An 18,201-nucleotide genomic window follows, 5' to 3' on the forward strand; every position below is an offset into this window, starting at 1 on the left:
CATTTCAGAGCGAGAACACTGCTGACTCCCGTCAGACCGGGCGGCTTAGAACAGAGTGACCGCGCAAATGCACTCAAACCCCGCGCCGTCACCGTCACGTGACACGAGTCGCTCCACCAATCAGAGGAGGCCGCCGCCTTAGCGACCTTGCCGCCCGGGGGCGCAGGCGGCCGCCCGCCTGCCGCCGAAGCTGCTCGCAGAGGCCGGCCTGGATCCGGGGCCGCCCCAGAGAAGACGCTCGTAGTGTCGCGGAAAAACCGGTTAAATATTGCCATATATAACCGGGCGTATTTTTTAATGAAAATGGCTGACTCCGGTTAATAAAGCCACCGCTTAATAAATCCAAAACAACTTGTCACCAAGGTGCATTTATTAAGCGGATTCCACCTTACGATTTTTCTCCGCCTTAGCTGTATAAAAACCTTGCGCAAAAACTTCTTTTTATTGATCCCTGCAATTCTGAATCAGAAACTTCCGTTTCCGTTTGAGCATTGTTTGATCAGTGCCTTTCCGCGCTCGTCACTTCGTTACGATAATGGCTTCCGCGTCGAGTGATTCCGGTGATTCCTACTGCTGCGGGTGCAAGTGGTAGGAGTACGAGCTAGTTGGAACTTGGAGAAACGGGGAGCGCGCCATGCATATTTTTCGAGAGCACGTTGTTCTTCCCCAACCGTTACTTGTCCTTTGTGCGACAGCCAGTGTTAAGTTTGTTAAGGACTGAGGTCTGTGGCGCTGCACATTTACCTCCCAAATAGCAAAAACAAAGCGGTGGCGCATTCGCAACTTCAGCATCTCGAACAAAAGAAGGGACTTTCCTTGAACGCAGTCGCATCAACGCATGACAATTTATTAGCATATTCGTGCAGAAGCGGTGGCGCCACAGCGCTGCCACGCGAAATCTGGGAATCTCACGGCAAACAAGCGTGGAATGAAGAAGCTTTTGCTCGGAAGTTTGCCCAAAGTGGTTGTACGAACAGAAGCCGATAGGCGGACCCGGAGGGATAGTAGAAATCGACTTTCGTGAAGAGAAAAATGTCGGCGAAATGTCAGAGAAAAAAACGGCGCGGAGCTTCGCCGTTTTTTTAGATGTTCGCGAAAAACCACAGGGGGACTTCAAGCATAGCAGGGAGCAGGGCGCAGGTTAACATTACTTTTGATTTGAGACTGTCAAAATGGGGTCCATGGCTACACTCAGAAACAGAAAAGCCCATTAGGTTGGCTCTGAGGCACCTGGCACGTCTTTGCAAAGAGCCACCCTTTTTTTAAACAATTTTGTTTTTTATTTGGGCTTCAGTTAAACCACCAACATTTTTATCTCTTTGGAGATAATGCGTTGGAGACCATACGCTGGTGTACATTGGTCTCTTTGGAGACCATACGTTGGTATACATGAGAAAAGTCGTGGCGCGCCCGGATTCGAACCGGCAATCTTTCGATTGATTAACCGCAACTCTATCCGGCCCCCGGTCAATGGCATTGGCAGCTTCAGCTCTGGTGACGTAAGCAGAGCGTGAAGGTTTTTTATTTTCCCTTCACTAGTGCTAAACCTATGGGAGAAGCCGATTTCGAGGGCAAAACTTAAAGTTGATTTATGAACTTATTAGTCGAGATACGTAAAAACCTAGTGTACCACACGACTGCCTGATCTTTCGTCTATCGATACCCGTATCCACTTTGGCGGTGGTACATACATAAAACGCTGAAATATGGCGATAAGCGGGAAGATGTCATCCTAAACGGTATCATTCAATTACATCTTGATGGTTGCTTTCTCGAATGCTCGGAACGTACCGAGTAGTGATGAACCTGACCTCTGATTCAAGTCGGATCTTGCAATACCAGCAGCTTTTTCAGGTCAGGTCAGGTCACTGACCTTTGACGTCATAAGTGAGCCTCTGCACGGTCCTCAGATACCGCAAGTTCGCAACGCCCTCAGTGTCAGAGCAGATTTCACAGGGAGATGAAACTTGCAGGACCTGGTATCCTCCAGAAGTCTCACAACGTGTATATCTCGCTTTTTATTCAAGGTCACATGAGGTCAGGCTGGTCATATGAAGTCACTTATCACATTCTTTGACTATTGCTTCAGAAAGACATATCAGGCCATATGTGTTCGGCGTTCTGCTGACCAGCGCGTGCCGTCTAGAGCAACTGCTCTATATGAGCCCCTTTGCGTCGGGCCACCGCCGGCAGACGGACCGTGGCATGGGAAATCCCACAATGCCGTGCACTGTGAATCCCACCGCCCAGAAGAAGTTCAGACCATGCCTCTGCACAGCAAGAAAGTAACGGTTTGGGTGGCAATGAGCCATGGAGGGGGCATTATCAGTCCCTTCTTTTGTGAAGACGACAGGGGAGAGACAAACACAACACCGTAACGCTAGAACACTACGTCTCGGCGGCACTTTCAGTAGTCACTTTACATAGTCACTTTCAGTGACTATGTAATCCCTGGACATTATGAACTCTGGCCCATTCAAGGCACTGGCCATTTTGAACACTGGACACATCGTGCCCTGGACATTATGAACCCTGGCCATTTCGAACACTGGACACATCGTGCCCTGGACATTATGAACCCTGGCCTCTTTGAATATACCCTATCTGCAGCCAGTTGGCCGCATTTGGACCATGCAACCCCTGGACATTATGAACTCTGGCCCATTCAAGGCACTGGCCATTTCGACACTGGGCATATCGTACCCTGGACATTATGAACCCTGGCCAGAATGAATGCTCCCATGTGCAGCGATAGAGTGGATGTTTGTTCACCTTTGATGGCATTTTGCCGTTCAAATGCGCAGTTGTTGGGAAATCTCCTGGACGGGGGATCGCTAGCAAGAATTTCTTTTGATGTGCAGCGCGTGGATCGAATCCGCGGACCGTCAAGACATTCGTTCATGGAGACACATGGGGGGGGGGGGGTCTTCTGGACAACGGCACGGTCTTAAAAACTTCCAATGTTTTCTCAAAGAAGGTCGCTGTATCGATGTTGAGATTGATTGAGATAGTCGGCATACTAAACCTTGGCTTTCTGGAAATTTCGGCATCTAATGTCTCGGTGTCAAGAGCATTTACCGGAAATTGAGACTGGCCGGATACTTCGGAGTAAACCAATCATGGAATGTTCTTAACTGTTTCTGAGTGTAGTTATTACCGGTTTGGGTACTCACAACATCGAGCAATGCCTCCACTCGAAATATTTAACTTCAAAGTCTGCTGAAACACTCGAACTCAGAAAGGCTAATGCATTCGATTGCCCCCTTTGACTTTGTGACGTCAGCGCAGATCATCATCATCATCATCATCATCATAACCAAGTTTATTAAACAAAAAATACGGGCTGATAATGTACAAAATATAAGACAGGCGCAAAAGCAAAAGCTTAACTCAAAGCGCGTTGTCGAATGACATACATAAACAAATGTACAGGGTGTCCCCAAAAAATGTACCTCATTTGAAATTAAGATATCTCAGTGTCTAAGCAAACAATAATCCTAAATTTGGTACCATATGAAAGTTCATTCCATAGCATTTCGTTTGATATAATTTTTTTACTGTACGTTACGTGACAGCCGAGTGATAACGAAAGAGCAAAACCCTTGCAATTTCGCACTTGAATTACTGCCACAAGTCTTTCAAATTTGTGTCTCATGTCAACTGAAGACAGCTCAGAAAATACGCACGTGATGATAGCTATCATATATTTTATTAAAGCTAATTTCATGGCAATAATACTCCACATCTTTCATTTTGCACAATGGGGCAACTGAGCAGGGAGGAAAGGATTCAAGTTGCACATCGCACAATCCTACCCCCAAACCGGATCTGTGGTGCAAACACAGCGGAAATTAAAGGCCCACTTCAAAACAAACAAACAAAAAAGCTCCTCCCACAAGTGTGCAAAAAGTGTGTGAACACCATCGTCCATCAGCCTCCAATGGCTACAGCAGGACGGGGCCCACACACTTCCGAGATCAACGATGGTCTGGCTCAACGAGCGCATGGGTGATCGGATCATATCCCAGCGTGTCAAAGTTAGCTGGCCGCCACACTCCCCAGACCTATCGCCTCTTGACTTTTATCTGTAGGGGTTCCTCAAGAGTGTGGTAGGTATACGCAAAGAATCCTCAAACTCTAGACCAGCTGAGGAACTCAACCAGGACACGCATCCGGAAAATCCCGCTTGAAACATGTGCCCACGTAGCCGAAAAGTCCTAAAGCCATGCAAGGCCGTATAAGAGAGGTAGAATCATCCCGCAATTTCCAATGGACCGGTCGCTAAGCATTAGCGTGACGTCACTGGTGGATACCGCGCGGCGCCCGGCTCCAAGCCGTACGTCGGGTACATTTGGCACTTTATCATTGCTATTACTGAACGTAACGACAACTAATGACTCTTGATAACTTTTTTACTCACCTAAAGCTGATTTCCTTGCCGATACATTGCCGACCCGAGCCCCAGGGTTGACAATCTTGGGATATATGGGTCGGATGGGCGACCTCGCGACGGCAGAGGGAACGATTGCAATTGTTGTGTCCCGCACCGCCGATTTGCGTTCTCTATCTGCACCCGGAGGGGGGGGGGCAGGGGGCACGTGCCCCCGTCGGATCAAGGGGCCTCTCGGGCCCGAGGGGCCCTGCGACGCCAATTGGCGGCTGAGGGTCCACGCTGGCATTTTCGACTCAGAAGGGTCCCACAGGGCTCGAAAGTCGAAAGAACACCTTATGTGCTCCGAATAGCCACACAATAGCCACACTTCTCTCCATAAGAGCCACACACCGGCTTTTTATTGTTCCTTGTCGGTATTTGAGGGCCCCTTGCCGACCTCTGAGGGCCCATTGGCGACCTCTGAGGGCTACTTGCCGGCCTCTGAGGGCCCTTACCGGCCTATCAGGGACCAGCAGCTCTAAGGGTTCCACACACGCCTGTGATGACCCCCTAAACCAATGGTTGAAGGCCCCCACAACGGCGCCTGCGAGGGCCCTCACCGGCGGCTGTGAAAGCCCCAAAGCGGTGCCCAGCTGAGGGCCCCACACTGCCACCTCTGAGTTCAACCGACACCCCTGAATGAAGTTCCAAAGGCCCAAACCAGTGCTTCTTAAGGCCATATATCGGCGGCTCTCAGAGGGCTCAACGCCCGAGCCTCTGACGGCCTAAGACGGGACCTTCGCATCGGACGGCCACTCACCGGTGACTTTTGAGGGCCCCGCACCGACGACTCTGAGGGCCCCCACCGGCGTCTGAGAGTACCTTGCTGGTTTCTGAAGACTCCACAGGGCTCCTGAAGACACCGCAGACCTCTCAAGGGCCCTTTGTCGGTCTCTGAGAGCCCCTGTCGGCTTATAAAGGGTTAGAGCCAGCAGCTCTAAGGGTCTACCCGACTGTGATGACACCACACTGCAGTGTCTCTGAGGGCCCGCAATGGCAACTGTGAGGACCCTCACCGGCGCCTCTGAGGGCCACACACTAGCACCTCAGAGGGCCCACAGCGGCACCTCCGGGGCCCCGCACCAATGCCTCTGAGGGCCCACACCAGTGCCTCCAAAGGCTTCATAACCGGCGGCTCTGAGGGCACTACACCGGTGATTTTTGGGGGCCTACCGAAGGCACAACACAATCCCTTAGTCTCGCTAAGTTTCCATCCCAATCCCATACCGGCTTCTATCCTAATTCCGGCTCTAGCAATCTCCCCCCCCCCCCATGGGTCAGCGGCGCCGCGCCGGTGTCGGTGCGGGGGCCAGCGCCATCGGGGCGGCAGTCGGCCACGCGCACTCAATGGTTAGCGCTTAGCACCGGCGGCTAGCGCACGCCCGGTGTGTTATCGGCCGTGAGCCGCTCCAAAACGGCTGCAGTAACTGGTCGATATAGGCAGTAAGCAGATGAGGAGATACAGGTGGATTGATAACCGGCAAGCTTTTGTATTTTACGAGGGCGAAGGGTCGAAGTCGGCTGCTAAGCCGTGAGCGGATTTAATCAGATGCCGGTTCACTATGACCTTTATCCTGGTCCTGGTCCGCTGACGCACTCTTGGAGAGCCGAATCACAGCAAAACTCCATCCACGACTGTATCTATACGGCTTACGCTTTTCTGGAAACGTCTGCGTTTGGCCTCCTACGGGCCCGGCCGGCCGGCCGGCCGGCCCCGATTGGTGATCCACCAGTGACGTCACTGGTAGTGTTAAGCTGATTGGCGAATAATACATGGGGAGAACCGGGACGACATCCCCCTGAAGCCATGTGTGCCGAGCAAAAGGGAGGGCACTTCGAGCGTTAGCACGGCTGAACCTTTAACTGCGATGTGATGCGATGTGTGTTTGTTATGTTAGCAATGCATTAATGAAACCTATTTTCAATATTTCTAATTGTTTACTTCTGAGATGCTGAAAATATTGGGAAAACAATTGAAAGCTTTTTCCCAGAAACACCGGTGGAAAAAGTTGAAGAGCGAAATTGCAAGGGTTTTGCTCTTCCGTTATCACTCGGCTGTCACGTAACGTACAGTAAAATAGTTAATATCAAACAAAATGCTATGGAATGAGCTTTCATATGGCACCAAATTTAGGATCATTGTATGCTCGGACACTGAGATATCGTCATTTCAAATGAGGTACATTTTATTGGGACACCCTGTAAACACGGCTGCGGCCGCCGCCAAGGCACAGCTCACCAGCAGTTAAAGTCGCCGCTCGCCCGCCGTTCCTCTCCGGAGACCGAAATAGAAGCTACAGGCCGAGGAAAAGGTGAAAAATTTACACTTGAGCGAATCTCTTTGATGCAATTAAAAAGTTTTGAAAACTTAGGGCCACTGCCATACCGTCACTGCTGTTGAGATCGCTGCCGTAAATTAGAATGTCATGTTGCTGCTTTGCAGAGTCGTCTAAAGTCTGTTTTTAGTGTTTGTGATAGATAATTAAATAAATCGTTACGTTCGGATGTGTATTTTGAGCAATGGAAGATGAAATTATCAGTGTTTTCATTGCCATTCCCGCAATCACATTTTGGTGAGTCCACTTTTTGAATTGTGAAGAGATGGGCATTTAAGTGAGACATATTCATACGAAGTATGGAGTGGAAAGTGTTGCCCGCTTTGGAACCAATTCTGTAAAATTTTAGTGGATCTGGAGCCCCCAGCTGCTGGCGTATGTCCTTTTTGAAGTGGCTGTTTGAGAGTTGCTGGATGTCATCTCTTAATAGGTATGTTCCATTGTCAAGTTGTGGTTGGCAAAAATGACCCTTTATAGGATGAAGCAGGGGGCGTCGAAGTCTAGTTCCTACCAACCTGGCACTCCCATGCCTACGTCACCACGAGGACGCCCGAGGGCATTTACATGTTGAAGATAGGGAAATTGCCATAGTTTAGAGCCGCCTGAAGGGCAGCCTTGAGATAGATGATGATGTAAATATGTGCTAATATGATCATCAATATGTTATTTATCCAGATCCAGGGCCAATTAATGGATAACTTGTCACGTTTTCCAGTGGTGATGCGCTAACTTTCATGGTTCTTGCAGCCAATAAGGGTGTTTCATAATGCGATTCAGCCGCATTATCGACTTTAATGCCATAAACCGCCACGGAACATACGATTGCAGCTTCCTGGCGTGATAGCTGCCAGTAGGGCTCCGGAGTCGGAGTCATGAAGTCGGTCGGAGTTGACAGTTCTGACCTGAGTCGTCGAGTCGGAGTCAGAGTCGATTTTAAAAGCTGGAGTCTGAGTCAGTCACCGAAATTCGATCCACTCCGCAGACCTTTCAGGGTTCCGTAGTCGGAGTTGTAGTCGGTCGAGTCGACAGTTCTGACCAGAGTCAGAGTCAGAGTCGATTTTGAAAGCCAGAGTCGGAGTCGGAGTCACCAAAAATACATTGCCTCCGCAGACCTGCTAGGGCTGTGGAGTCGGAGTCGGTCAGAGCCGACATTTGAAATCAAAGTCAGTTGATTTTTGAAAGTCTGAGTCAGAGTCGGAGTCATCAAGAAACCCATTGACGATCCGCAGTACCATGCAGTAAGGGCGCTGCCGATCGATGCCCTGAATTGCCTATGAATTGAATGAATAGATGACAATTAATTAGGTAGGTACCTTCTATTATTCATCCCCTGCCACTTGGAGGACTTACTTTCAGTAGAAAAAGACGCATTATTTGTTGGTTGTTTGTTTATTTATTCCCAATTTTTTTTTAGCAGTTTATAGGGATACAGACACAAAACACAATGGAAGCACCTCGCTGGTGCAAATCATTGCTAGATAGATGTTGAAATGTGTTGCCATTGAAGAATCTACCGATTTTCCTGGCGGCTCTCGTTTTCAAGTAACTAATGGTCTTGTAAAATCTCTTGATTGCTCACCGTCTGCTGGCGTCTTCTAAGGTTTTCTGAAAGTTAACGTTACCATGGCTGCTCTTGATTGCATGGCGCTTGCTGGTTCTGGGTTCTTAATTGGTGGTTCTTGCGTCTGATCCTGTTGCTTCATGTTCCATCACATCACATTAAATTTATAATGGAACAGACACTTCTACCTTTTATTTCGCTATCAGTCGACTTGCATTTACTCCTGTGGCCTGCTCGCCCTTTTATTTCCACGCTAGAATCTACCAATTATTGAAAAAGCCTCGGATAAAAAAGCAAGAAAAGTATGTCAAGTTAAATAATTGAGAGTTTTGAGACGGTCCTAGAAAACCAGAAAAAAATCAAAGAGCCTATCCATATCTTACTTCCCTCACTTCATAACAAAAACCGGGCAGCAAAACATGCGAAAGAGTCCTTAGCAACGCCCTAGCAACGCATTTGTCTGAAGTGCGCAATATGTGTCGCATCTGGAAAATTTAGTAGCTACTTGATTATTCAACTAGAGTTGGACTATATAAGCTAGGCTTTTATATAAAAATAAGTATTTGCTTATGGAATTAATAGTAACTGGACGCTTAACTTCAATATAATGATTTATTACAGAAAAAAGCTTATTTGCGACATATTTGTAAAGAAACAACGGAAATAGCTTTGACTCGTGCGCTATTCTAGTACATTTTTGGTCGAAAACTTCGTACAACCTTATGTTTTAGGGCCTTGGGATGAAGTGTGCAATTGGATGGGAGAGCGCAGTTGCGTTTCTGAGACTTCTGTCCGTGTCTTGTGCTCTGGTGTTTGGAAATTGGAAGTAAAGCTGCAATGTAGTTCGGAAGGTTTTCTGCTGTGCTGATTTTGTGGTAGAGTGTCAGTCTGAGTATCTGTCGTCTTGTTGTCAGTCTGTCCCAGATCTAGCCATTGTTAACTCTTTAACAGTAATAAAACCTTATTATGATGTTAGAAAATGACCTTATGCTCGTGATGCAATGACTTGATAGTAAAATAAGTCCTAAAAGTATTATGATATATTTCAACTTGCGTCGTCTTCAGAATGTACATTTTCGGAATTGTCGACGAGCAAATTCAAATCCTTTCAAAATAGCGTGCAACATTTTTGTGAGATCTCTGGCTAACAAATTACAGTCAGGTCATATCTATAATAAATTTTAACAGCGTACAATAGAATGCTCCAATATCACTGAATAACAATTGGATAAATATTGTCAATGCTACACAATACCTAAAAGTAACACAGGTTTGCGCAGCACGCCAAACTCGCGAAAATGCAAAACCTACCTATGCAGAGTGATTGGCATGATTGGTATATGTACACAGCGGGTTTCTCATCACACAGGTTACATGTATTTTTATATACAACATTTTTGGTATGACAGCGGCTTTACATAGGTGAATAAAAAGGAGAGTCTGCAAAAGACTTAATCACCGTCTACGGGATGCTAAAAACAAGACCAAAAAACACCCCTCTTGGAGACCATGTCAACCTCAAGGGGAGAGTACCCTTATCGCGCCCGCGAGATTAATGTGCCCTCCCAAGCTCCAGAAAAATTGGCACACCATAAGTACTAGTGGTGTCAATCGGTTACCGAAAAGATGTGCTGACCGATTCGGTCATCGGTGGTCAGGCCCCCAAAAAATCGGACATTTTCGGTCACCCTGCCAATCATTTTCAAAAAGAGAAAGCATTTCATTTTTACCTAGTTAAAATGAAATTTATTGGGATGTTAATGACAAGAGTTGCAAAATTTCCCACAAAGGCTGCTTCCGGCATCACCCCGCCCCACAAAAATTTTATGGGATACCGGCATGCTACCACACCTCCCAAAAAAAAAAAAACAACAACAAATTACTGGCATTATAAAAAACATGCATTGTTGATCCTTATTGACATCCTTATGTCACGCGACCTAAGGTCAACTTTTGACCTTTCGACCTTTCGAGGTCAACGTACATATGTTTCGATGCGGATCGACGAGAGGATCACGATGGTGATATTAGTTTGTTCCTAGCTGGGATACCTTGAATGTTATTCGAGAAAAACTTCATATATATGTAGTGACGCAATTTTGACTTCCTTTTTGCTCCTGTGACGTCATCTTTGACCTGACCTGAAAATGACCTCAGTAAAAATTATAGACCTTATCCATTTGTACCCTGCACCGTTTACCGCTTGTCGCTATCTTGCTTTATTCTCGAGATCTCGCTGTCGCTCCCGCTCGTAATAATGGACAGGTCATAGAAATGACCTGACCTGAGGTCAACGCAGGGCGATATCCACTTTTTTATTTTCGCATATGAATGACAATTGATAAGGCTTTAATCGTCACCAGACAAAATTGCAACTTTCAGTGGGGAAAATATCAAGGTCACTCTTCGAAAAGTAGGTCAAAAGGTCACGTGATCAAAATTTTCAAAAGTTGAAAATCCGAGATAGCCAAAATGTTTGTTGGTTGATTGTGAGTTGAAGCATATAAAGTTTTTAGGCGATAGCAAACGCGGCCGGTCCGAGCGGGTCGCCTTGCAGGACACCGCAGGCCGAAGCGATGGTCTGCCCTCCGATGATGAGTGGGCTGGGTGAGCCGTAGGCCTGGTAGGCTAGGTAGTACACCTCCGGACATCGCTCCCTAATGCGGGTCAAGAAGACGTCGCGCCGCACCGTGTTAAAAGCATTTGACACGTCAAGTTTGACCAGCACGTGTGGAGCAGCTGACTGTCGGCTGGCTTCAATGAAACTGCGCGTTGCATGGACCGCCGCCTCGCAGTCCAGGGGCGTTCCTACCCCGAGCTGGACAGGACGGAGTTCGGCACCGAGGCTGTCTGCCACGAAGCGTGCTCCGATGCGGGATGGCAGGCGTCGGTAGACGCTCCCGACTGCAATGGGCCGCAATCCGCCGCTCTTCTTCCTGAGTGCGCATAGTGAGGCGCTGAAAAGGGCGTCCCTGGCACAATCCGGCACCTCACCGGCCAGCACCAGGTTGGTGAGTACCGTCAAAGAGTGCAAAAGACGGCGGCCGCTCTCAGCCGCCTCCCTGGATATAAGCTGGCGTAGATGTAGCGGCCTGATGCCGTCTAGGCCTGCTGATGATCCCGGAGGCATCGAGTTGATAGCGGCCTCCACCTCCTCCGGCGTCACCGTGAGCGGCCCTGGGGCTGATGGGGCGGGCGGTGGCGGCAGAAGCTCGTCCTTGGGAGCTGCTGGGTGTTTCAGCATTAGCTCGGCGATTACTTCGGCGTCAGGCTCGGCAACTGTATCGTCTGAGGTCCGTAGCCTAAAGGCCGTTGTACACGGGCAACTTCCGCCGGCAACTCTCAGCAATCGGTTGCTCGGCGACTCTGGGCAACCGATCGCCGGGCAACCGGTGGCAGCATGCGAGCAACTCCTAGCAACACCGATGAATTTGCTTTCACATTGCTGACGTCACAATTACGTCACGCCGAGGAACTGGGCGACTCTCGACAACCGGCATTCCAGAGCCCACCGACAACCGGACGCATATGTTGTTTGAGGTTTGTGGCGTTGGATATTAAAGTTCTCTGCATATTATATATGTATCGATAGACGATATGTATTAACCCGCGCCCCGTAGGGCTACCGGCGGACCCTATCACCCGTAGGGGGGGGGGGGGGCCGTTTCGGCCCCCCCTAAGATCTCGGAAAGTTACCGGCCGATTTTCAAAATTCAAACGGCGTTCGATAGCCCCACCCGGGAACTACCTTTTGACCAAATTTCATTGACCTAGGTCAAACCGATGACGTCACAGGTCAGGTCAAAGGTCAGATTTTCACCGTTCACAGGCAATTCAAGAAATGTGCTGTGAAAGCGAGTAAATTGGTAATTTATTGAAAACCATCGATGGTACATTGTTCGTCAAACACATACTTTGCTATCTGAGGTCACTGATACCAGGTCAGGTCACAGCGAGGTCAGGTCACAGCGAGGTCAGGTCACCGGGGGTCACAATATGAATGTGTCGTGTTATACATGTTTTATGGTCCATTTTACATGACAAATGCGATTATGTGGGTTAGGCAGCCTTTGGGGCCAGCCTAGGTCACGTTTTGGTGAAGGTCAGGTCAAGGTCAGGTCAAATTAGGTCAAATTTCAAAGTTGATATTTTTGCATAAAATGGGTATCGATTCGATGCAGCTCGTCACGGGGAGTCTAATGGTGGTCTTCGTTTTGCTCTACGAGTTCTAGAATTGCCAAAAATTGAGTTTGAAAATTTGACGTCATCATTTTTGAACAGTTTTTTCGCATAACTTGGCCAGAAAACGAGGTATCGATCTGAAATTTGGTATGTAGATAGAAGACGGTAGGCACTATCACATATATTCCGGTTTTTGCGAAACTCAAAAAACTTTTTGGATTTTTTGGCGAATATATCCAAAAAAATGCTTTTTTGATTTTTGGGGGTCAAAACTCAAAAATTTCAAAAATTCGAGATAGCAGTTTTGTAGCCCTGTCAATTTTACACCTTTTATGTTTTGATCATTTTTCTGTATCTTCAAAGCTGTAGTCCTGACAGGTCTTCTCGCGAAGGTCTTTTTTCGGTCGAAAATGACAGAACATGACGTCACTCTGACGTCATTTATGGCCAACCTATCATAGCCTCTGGAAAAATTTTTGGTCACAATATGTAAAATTGATGCCCGGAGAGGTCCTGAAAGTTTGGTGGCGATATCTCCAGCCGTTTAGGAGATATCGACCGAAAAGGACAGGGGGGGCCGTTTCGGCCCCCCCCCCCCTACGGGGCGCGGGTTAATGATAGCTTGCCTGTGCCATCGTTCGCTAGTGATGCCACTATCTTTTTAACGCCAAAACGTGGTATTAAAAGTTAAAACAAAACAAATATCAAAGGTTGGAGTAGCTTGTATATGTTGTTTATCTGTGACTGTGGCATGGGTTGATATCACTAAAATGATAATTAGTCCAAAGCGATTGTTTTATTGAATGGGTGCTTTCAGGGGTCATACAGCTCCCTTCATGGGCGCAGAAATGCGCTACGAATATTTGCGCCTACGAAGAAATGCGAGACGAAATAATGCGACACGAATAAATGCGCCGACGAAGATTTGCGGACGAAAAACTGCGCGACGAAGAAATGCCATACGAAGATTTGTCCTGGAATCTTCAGACTGGGCCCACTAGCTTGCTGTGAAGTCCGACTTATTGAGATCTACTCACTGATATAGGGCTCCGATATTTGGAATGAGATTTAGAACACCAATACAGGCCGGGGCCCAAGTGGTTAATTTTCTTTAAAACATAAGTAAAAATGGCCCACTTTCGTTATATATTATGCCCACAGGTCCCCCCAGAAAATGGAATTAATGGGGCCCGGGGGGACGGTCCCCCACGGTTTCTCCGGCACTGATCCCCACCAATAAATTAGAATTGAGACCAATATCCAACCTGTCAAAATCCCTTTCAGATATCCTGACTAGTAATCGGCATTGAAAAATCTAAGAGGACGGTATTTTGTAAATATTTTACCTATTTGCTGCTCCATAGCTGCATGCTCGCACAGCAGAAGCGGCCAGCAACACCGCAGCAACAGCCAGAAAGTTCAAAATATTCAACTTCTCGGCGATCGAGAGCAACAGCTCGTTCATTGGTTATAATTATCGTGACGTCACGCTCAGCGACCGTCGGCGATCGTCGGATGTTGCCGACATATTGGGCAATATTTGAACAACCCTGAATAGCATTTGGCAGCACTTCAGCAACCCAGAGCAACAGAAAAGGCTGTCGCCGAGCAACCGATTGCTGGGAGTTGCCGACGGGAGTCGCCCGTGTACAACGGGCTTTAGGGCCGCCCGGATGTCGCCATCTGCACATTTCCCGAGGATCCGACGGGCCAGGGCGTCAGTGGTAGGCTTTTGATGTTCTCGTGCTGAGTCATTTGTTGGTGGTTCGGGAAGCAGGTTTGGTGTCATGGTTTACCCGATGATGTGCTTTGATTTGGAATTCGGTCAATCCCTCTACTCGAAAACTGCTGTGCAATTGTATTTTCGACATAGCCCACAAATGACCTTAGGTCATCGCATGACCTTGAGAGGTCAAATGAGTGTTGGGAAAGTAAGATTAGATGCTGGCGAGTCGATTGGTGCCATTTTTAGCGCTCTAGCTCTACTGGGTGGGCCACAATCTGCTGTGCAAATTTGGGCCACGTGACATTTGCTGACCTCTGTAGGTCAAACGGCTGGGAGTGCCACCGAATGACTTGGACTGTGGATTGGGCATGTCGTGGCCTACATTGAGTGCGCGTTTCAGCTTGATCAGAGGTGTCCCGAATCTGGGCTGAATCCGGGCTGCGACGTATTGAGTGTCGTTTATTTGCCCATTTTGACCTGCCGAGGTCAAACGGGGTCACATATCGAAAAGCGGTTTGTGAGAAAAGTTACTACGGTTTATGGGCTACCCGATGATGTGCTTTGATTTGGAATTCGGTCAATCCATCTTCTGGAAAACTGCTGTGCAAGTGTATTTTCGAAATAGCCCACAAATGACCTTAGGTCATCGCATGACCTTGAGAGGTCAAATGAGTGTTGGGAAAGTAAGATTAGATGCTGGCGAGTCGATTGGTGCCATTTTTAGCGCTCTAGCTCTACTGGGTGGGCCACAATCTGCTGTGCAAATTTGGGCCACGTGACCTTTGCTGACCTCTGTAGGTCAAACGGCTGGGAGTGTCACCGAATGACTTGTATTGTGGATTGCGCATGTCATGGCCTACATTGTGTGCGAGTTTCAGCTTGATCGGAGGTGTCCCGAATCTGGGCTGAATCCGGGCTGAATCTGGGCTGAATATGGGCTGTATTAGGTTTGGCGGCTTTTTGACCCAGCAACTTCCTTGGGAAAGCTCCACCCATGCTCTGGAGGCTAAACCGTTGACCTGAGGTCAAATCTGAGGACATTACTCAGAAAGGTCTGTAAAGGGGGTATCGAATGCGCTTTTCCGCGGCGCTGTAGCTCTATTGGTTCCCGAGTTAGCCGTTGGCAGTTTCCAAAATTATTGAATGGCCAAAATGTGACTTTTGATGACCTCTGGTGACCCGACCTTTGACCTGACCTTAAAAATGACCGAAGTGATTTCTTCCTTATTATTGACGTTCTTTCGATTGCCGCTTACCGCGTGTCGCTACGTGGCCCAGGAGCCGAGTTAGACTAGGGGGGGGGGGGGGGGTGAACTCGGCGGAAAGTTCAGGCCATCAGCACGGCGCGGGTTAGCGCTCGCCCGCACATGCTATTTTCCCATCATAGAACGCACATGGGGTTGCCGCCCCCCCCCCCGCGCCATTTCGTTCCTGCTGAAGATAGAGCTTCGCGTCAAAGACCAACAGATTCTTTGGGAAGAGAAATCCAATGGTACCCAATTTTACCTCATTAGGTCAATCATCAACCTTCCAGGTCAGGTGAAACTAGAAATGTTGCTGTTTGGGGCCCCCGTTGGAATAGCACGTGCGGTGCCCATCATAAACCGATGGCGCTGCCGTTTGTGGTGCCAAGCCAGCTATGTAGAACAGCTCGTTGTCACACTATCCGACTAGGTTTTTACTGGCTGTGGTTATTTCAGGTCAAGGTAGGATATCGCTTCCCAACTTTCAGCAAACCATGAGCTCCGCTCTAGATTCACCCGACAGGACGCTGCCCTGGCCCTCCCGCGCATGAGAACTAACGCAGGCAAGCGCCGCTTCCTGTTTCATGTAGTCCGTCTCTACAACTCTCTGTCACCTGATCTCCGTATCCGCTTTTAAACGCCACATAGCGTCATGTTTACAGGTATCATGATCTATCTATGCGATGGACAGTTTTATGTGATTTTGGCTAGTTATTTTGTATGATTGAGACGTGATTGTTTCATGCGTCGATTTGAACATGTTCCCTCCCTTTTATAAACACAAGTGACATAGCCGGTATTGTATCGGAGAGTGTTTTAATTGTCAATACATACATACATACATACATACAAGATAGGTCAGGGCCAATGATAAGTGTTTGTATGTCTGTGTGTGTCTGTGTGTATACTAGTGATGTCAATTACGGAAAATCGTGATACCGATACCAAACCAAATACCAATAATACTCACGGAAAAATACCGAAACCGAACCGACTTGGTAATATGAGGGAAATACCAACTTTTTACCAAATTATCAGCCTCTTTTACATTAGAGGATTCATAAAACCAACAAAATACCAAATGTGTTCGCCTTGAAATACCAAATACCAAGTTGGTATCGGTTTGGTATCGGTATACCAAAAAGTTGGTAGGTATCCGATTGACATCTCTAGTGTATACTGATGTGTGCACCGATTAGTTTGTGTGTCCCATAGACCTCTGTACCAAAAATGCAGTCAAAAAATAAATTCACGAAAAGTAAATTCAGCAAGCCTAAAATGCAGTGTTTTTAAATGACCCAACTTGACCTTGACCCTGACCCTGACATCTGCACATCGTAGAATAACATGTTTCATGATAGGTGGGAGGTAAGACTAGCAAAAACATACCGAAATCAAGGTATCAAAAGCTGACAAGACGGCCATAGCCAACGCAAGATGCTGAGTATTGGACTGGTCATTTGGGTCATGACATGACGTAAACAACAAGGTCATATCTCCGAAAGCAGAAACCACAGAAACTTGAAATTTTCCGTGGACGCTGAGAAAGGATAGTGTTACGATAGTGTTAGCAGCTATACGAAAAATCAGGCTTCTGGCTTTAAAAATGTTGAGTGCAGAGCAGAAAAAAGTACCTGGAAAGGTGACACCCCCCCCCTTCCCATGTGCGGGCGAGGGTTAAGATACCAAATGTTGCTTCCAAATGACGTCATAGGAACAGTAAACGCAAAAAAATACGAGAATAATATCTAAAAAAAACTGAATATTTTCGGTGAAATTTGGTAGAAATTCCTTTTTTGCAGTTTCTGAACCACGGCACATCACTTAAATGCCGATTCATTGACTTTTTAGGAGGTTAGAGGGTCCCTCCTTTTAATAGTACTCACTCGACGCAGGCCAGCCGGTCTCCGCGCGCCTTGGGTCCGTTGTCGTCGTGAATGACCAGACTGTGGCCGATGATCGAGTTTGGGCCAGAGAGCGGCAGGTTGGTATCGGTCCACAGGCGCCGCGTCCTGTGAACAGTCACAGTTACCGACCACCGTCACCTGTGGCCAGTTACAGTTCAAAGTCATACAGCCAGACACAACTATACCTACAGCCAGTCATTGATTCAGTGGTGGTCATGAAACTTATCAGCCACCGCCCCCCCCCCCCCCACAACGGTTTATCATGTAGAAAGAAAGCTATGAATACAAAAGCATCAGCGCAGCGAAACGTTATCACAAATCTCACTCGTTGAGTTTGTCGCGCAGCGCCGCTAGATTCAGTGTGCCGTGCTTGCTGACCATGTCGCCCATCTCACAGTTGGTCATTTCCTCGGCGCTGCACGAGCGCGAGTACAGGCGCGACTCGCTGTTCACCTGCCGGTAGAGGAAGGGTCACATCTCAGATGGGACACACATCTGGCTTCTTTCGAGAACATCACGCGGAAAAACTTGTGGTTGCCTGCGAAATTACGAGTAGTTTTTGAAAATCTCCCACGTATGAGTTCCCCTTGAACTCGTGTAGTCTTCTGAGTGTAGGAAGTAAACTCGTGGTCAAAACAGGGGCGGCGCCACAGATTTTCGCTGGTGGGGGCCGGTGGGGGCAGGCTAGTCTAGGCTGATACCCATCACGGGACCTGGATGGTAAAATTTAACCTGGGCCCGGGTGAGGGTCCCGGTCAACTTCGCCATGGTGGGGGTGGGAGAGGGGGCGTATTTGGCCAAATCAGGTTATCC

At 47.9% G+C, this 18,201-nt stretch overlaps 1 protein-coding gene across 1 annotated transcript in view; it reads right to left on the bottom strand.

Annotated features, from left to right (window-relative positions):
- Positions 1-18,201, bottom strand: part of LOC122375378 — a gene marked incomplete at its 3' end in the record, with an annotated part of 53,100 nt that overhangs the window by 22,734 nt on the left and 12,165 nt on the right. Inside the window, exons 6-7 of the mRNA XM_043354730.1 lie at positions 17,714-17,841; positions 17,368-17,493 (exon numbers count right to left, since the gene is read on the bottom strand). Coding sequence (XP_043210665.1) covers positions 17,368-17,493; positions 17,714-17,841 — 254 coding nt within the window. The remainder of the gene's footprint in view (positions 1-17,367; positions 17,494-17,713; positions 17,842-18,201) is intronic.

The sequence above is a fragment of the Amphibalanus amphitrite genome, unplaced genomic scaffold (genome assembly GCF_019059575.1).
Source record: "Amphibalanus amphitrite isolate SeventyFive unplaced genomic scaffold, NRLGWU_Aamphi_draft 001826F_arrow, whole genome shotgun sequence".
In the NCBI taxonomy this organism is placed as follows: domain Eukaryota; kingdom Metazoa; phylum Arthropoda; class Thecostraca; order Balanomorpha; family Balanidae; genus Amphibalanus; species Amphibalanus amphitrite.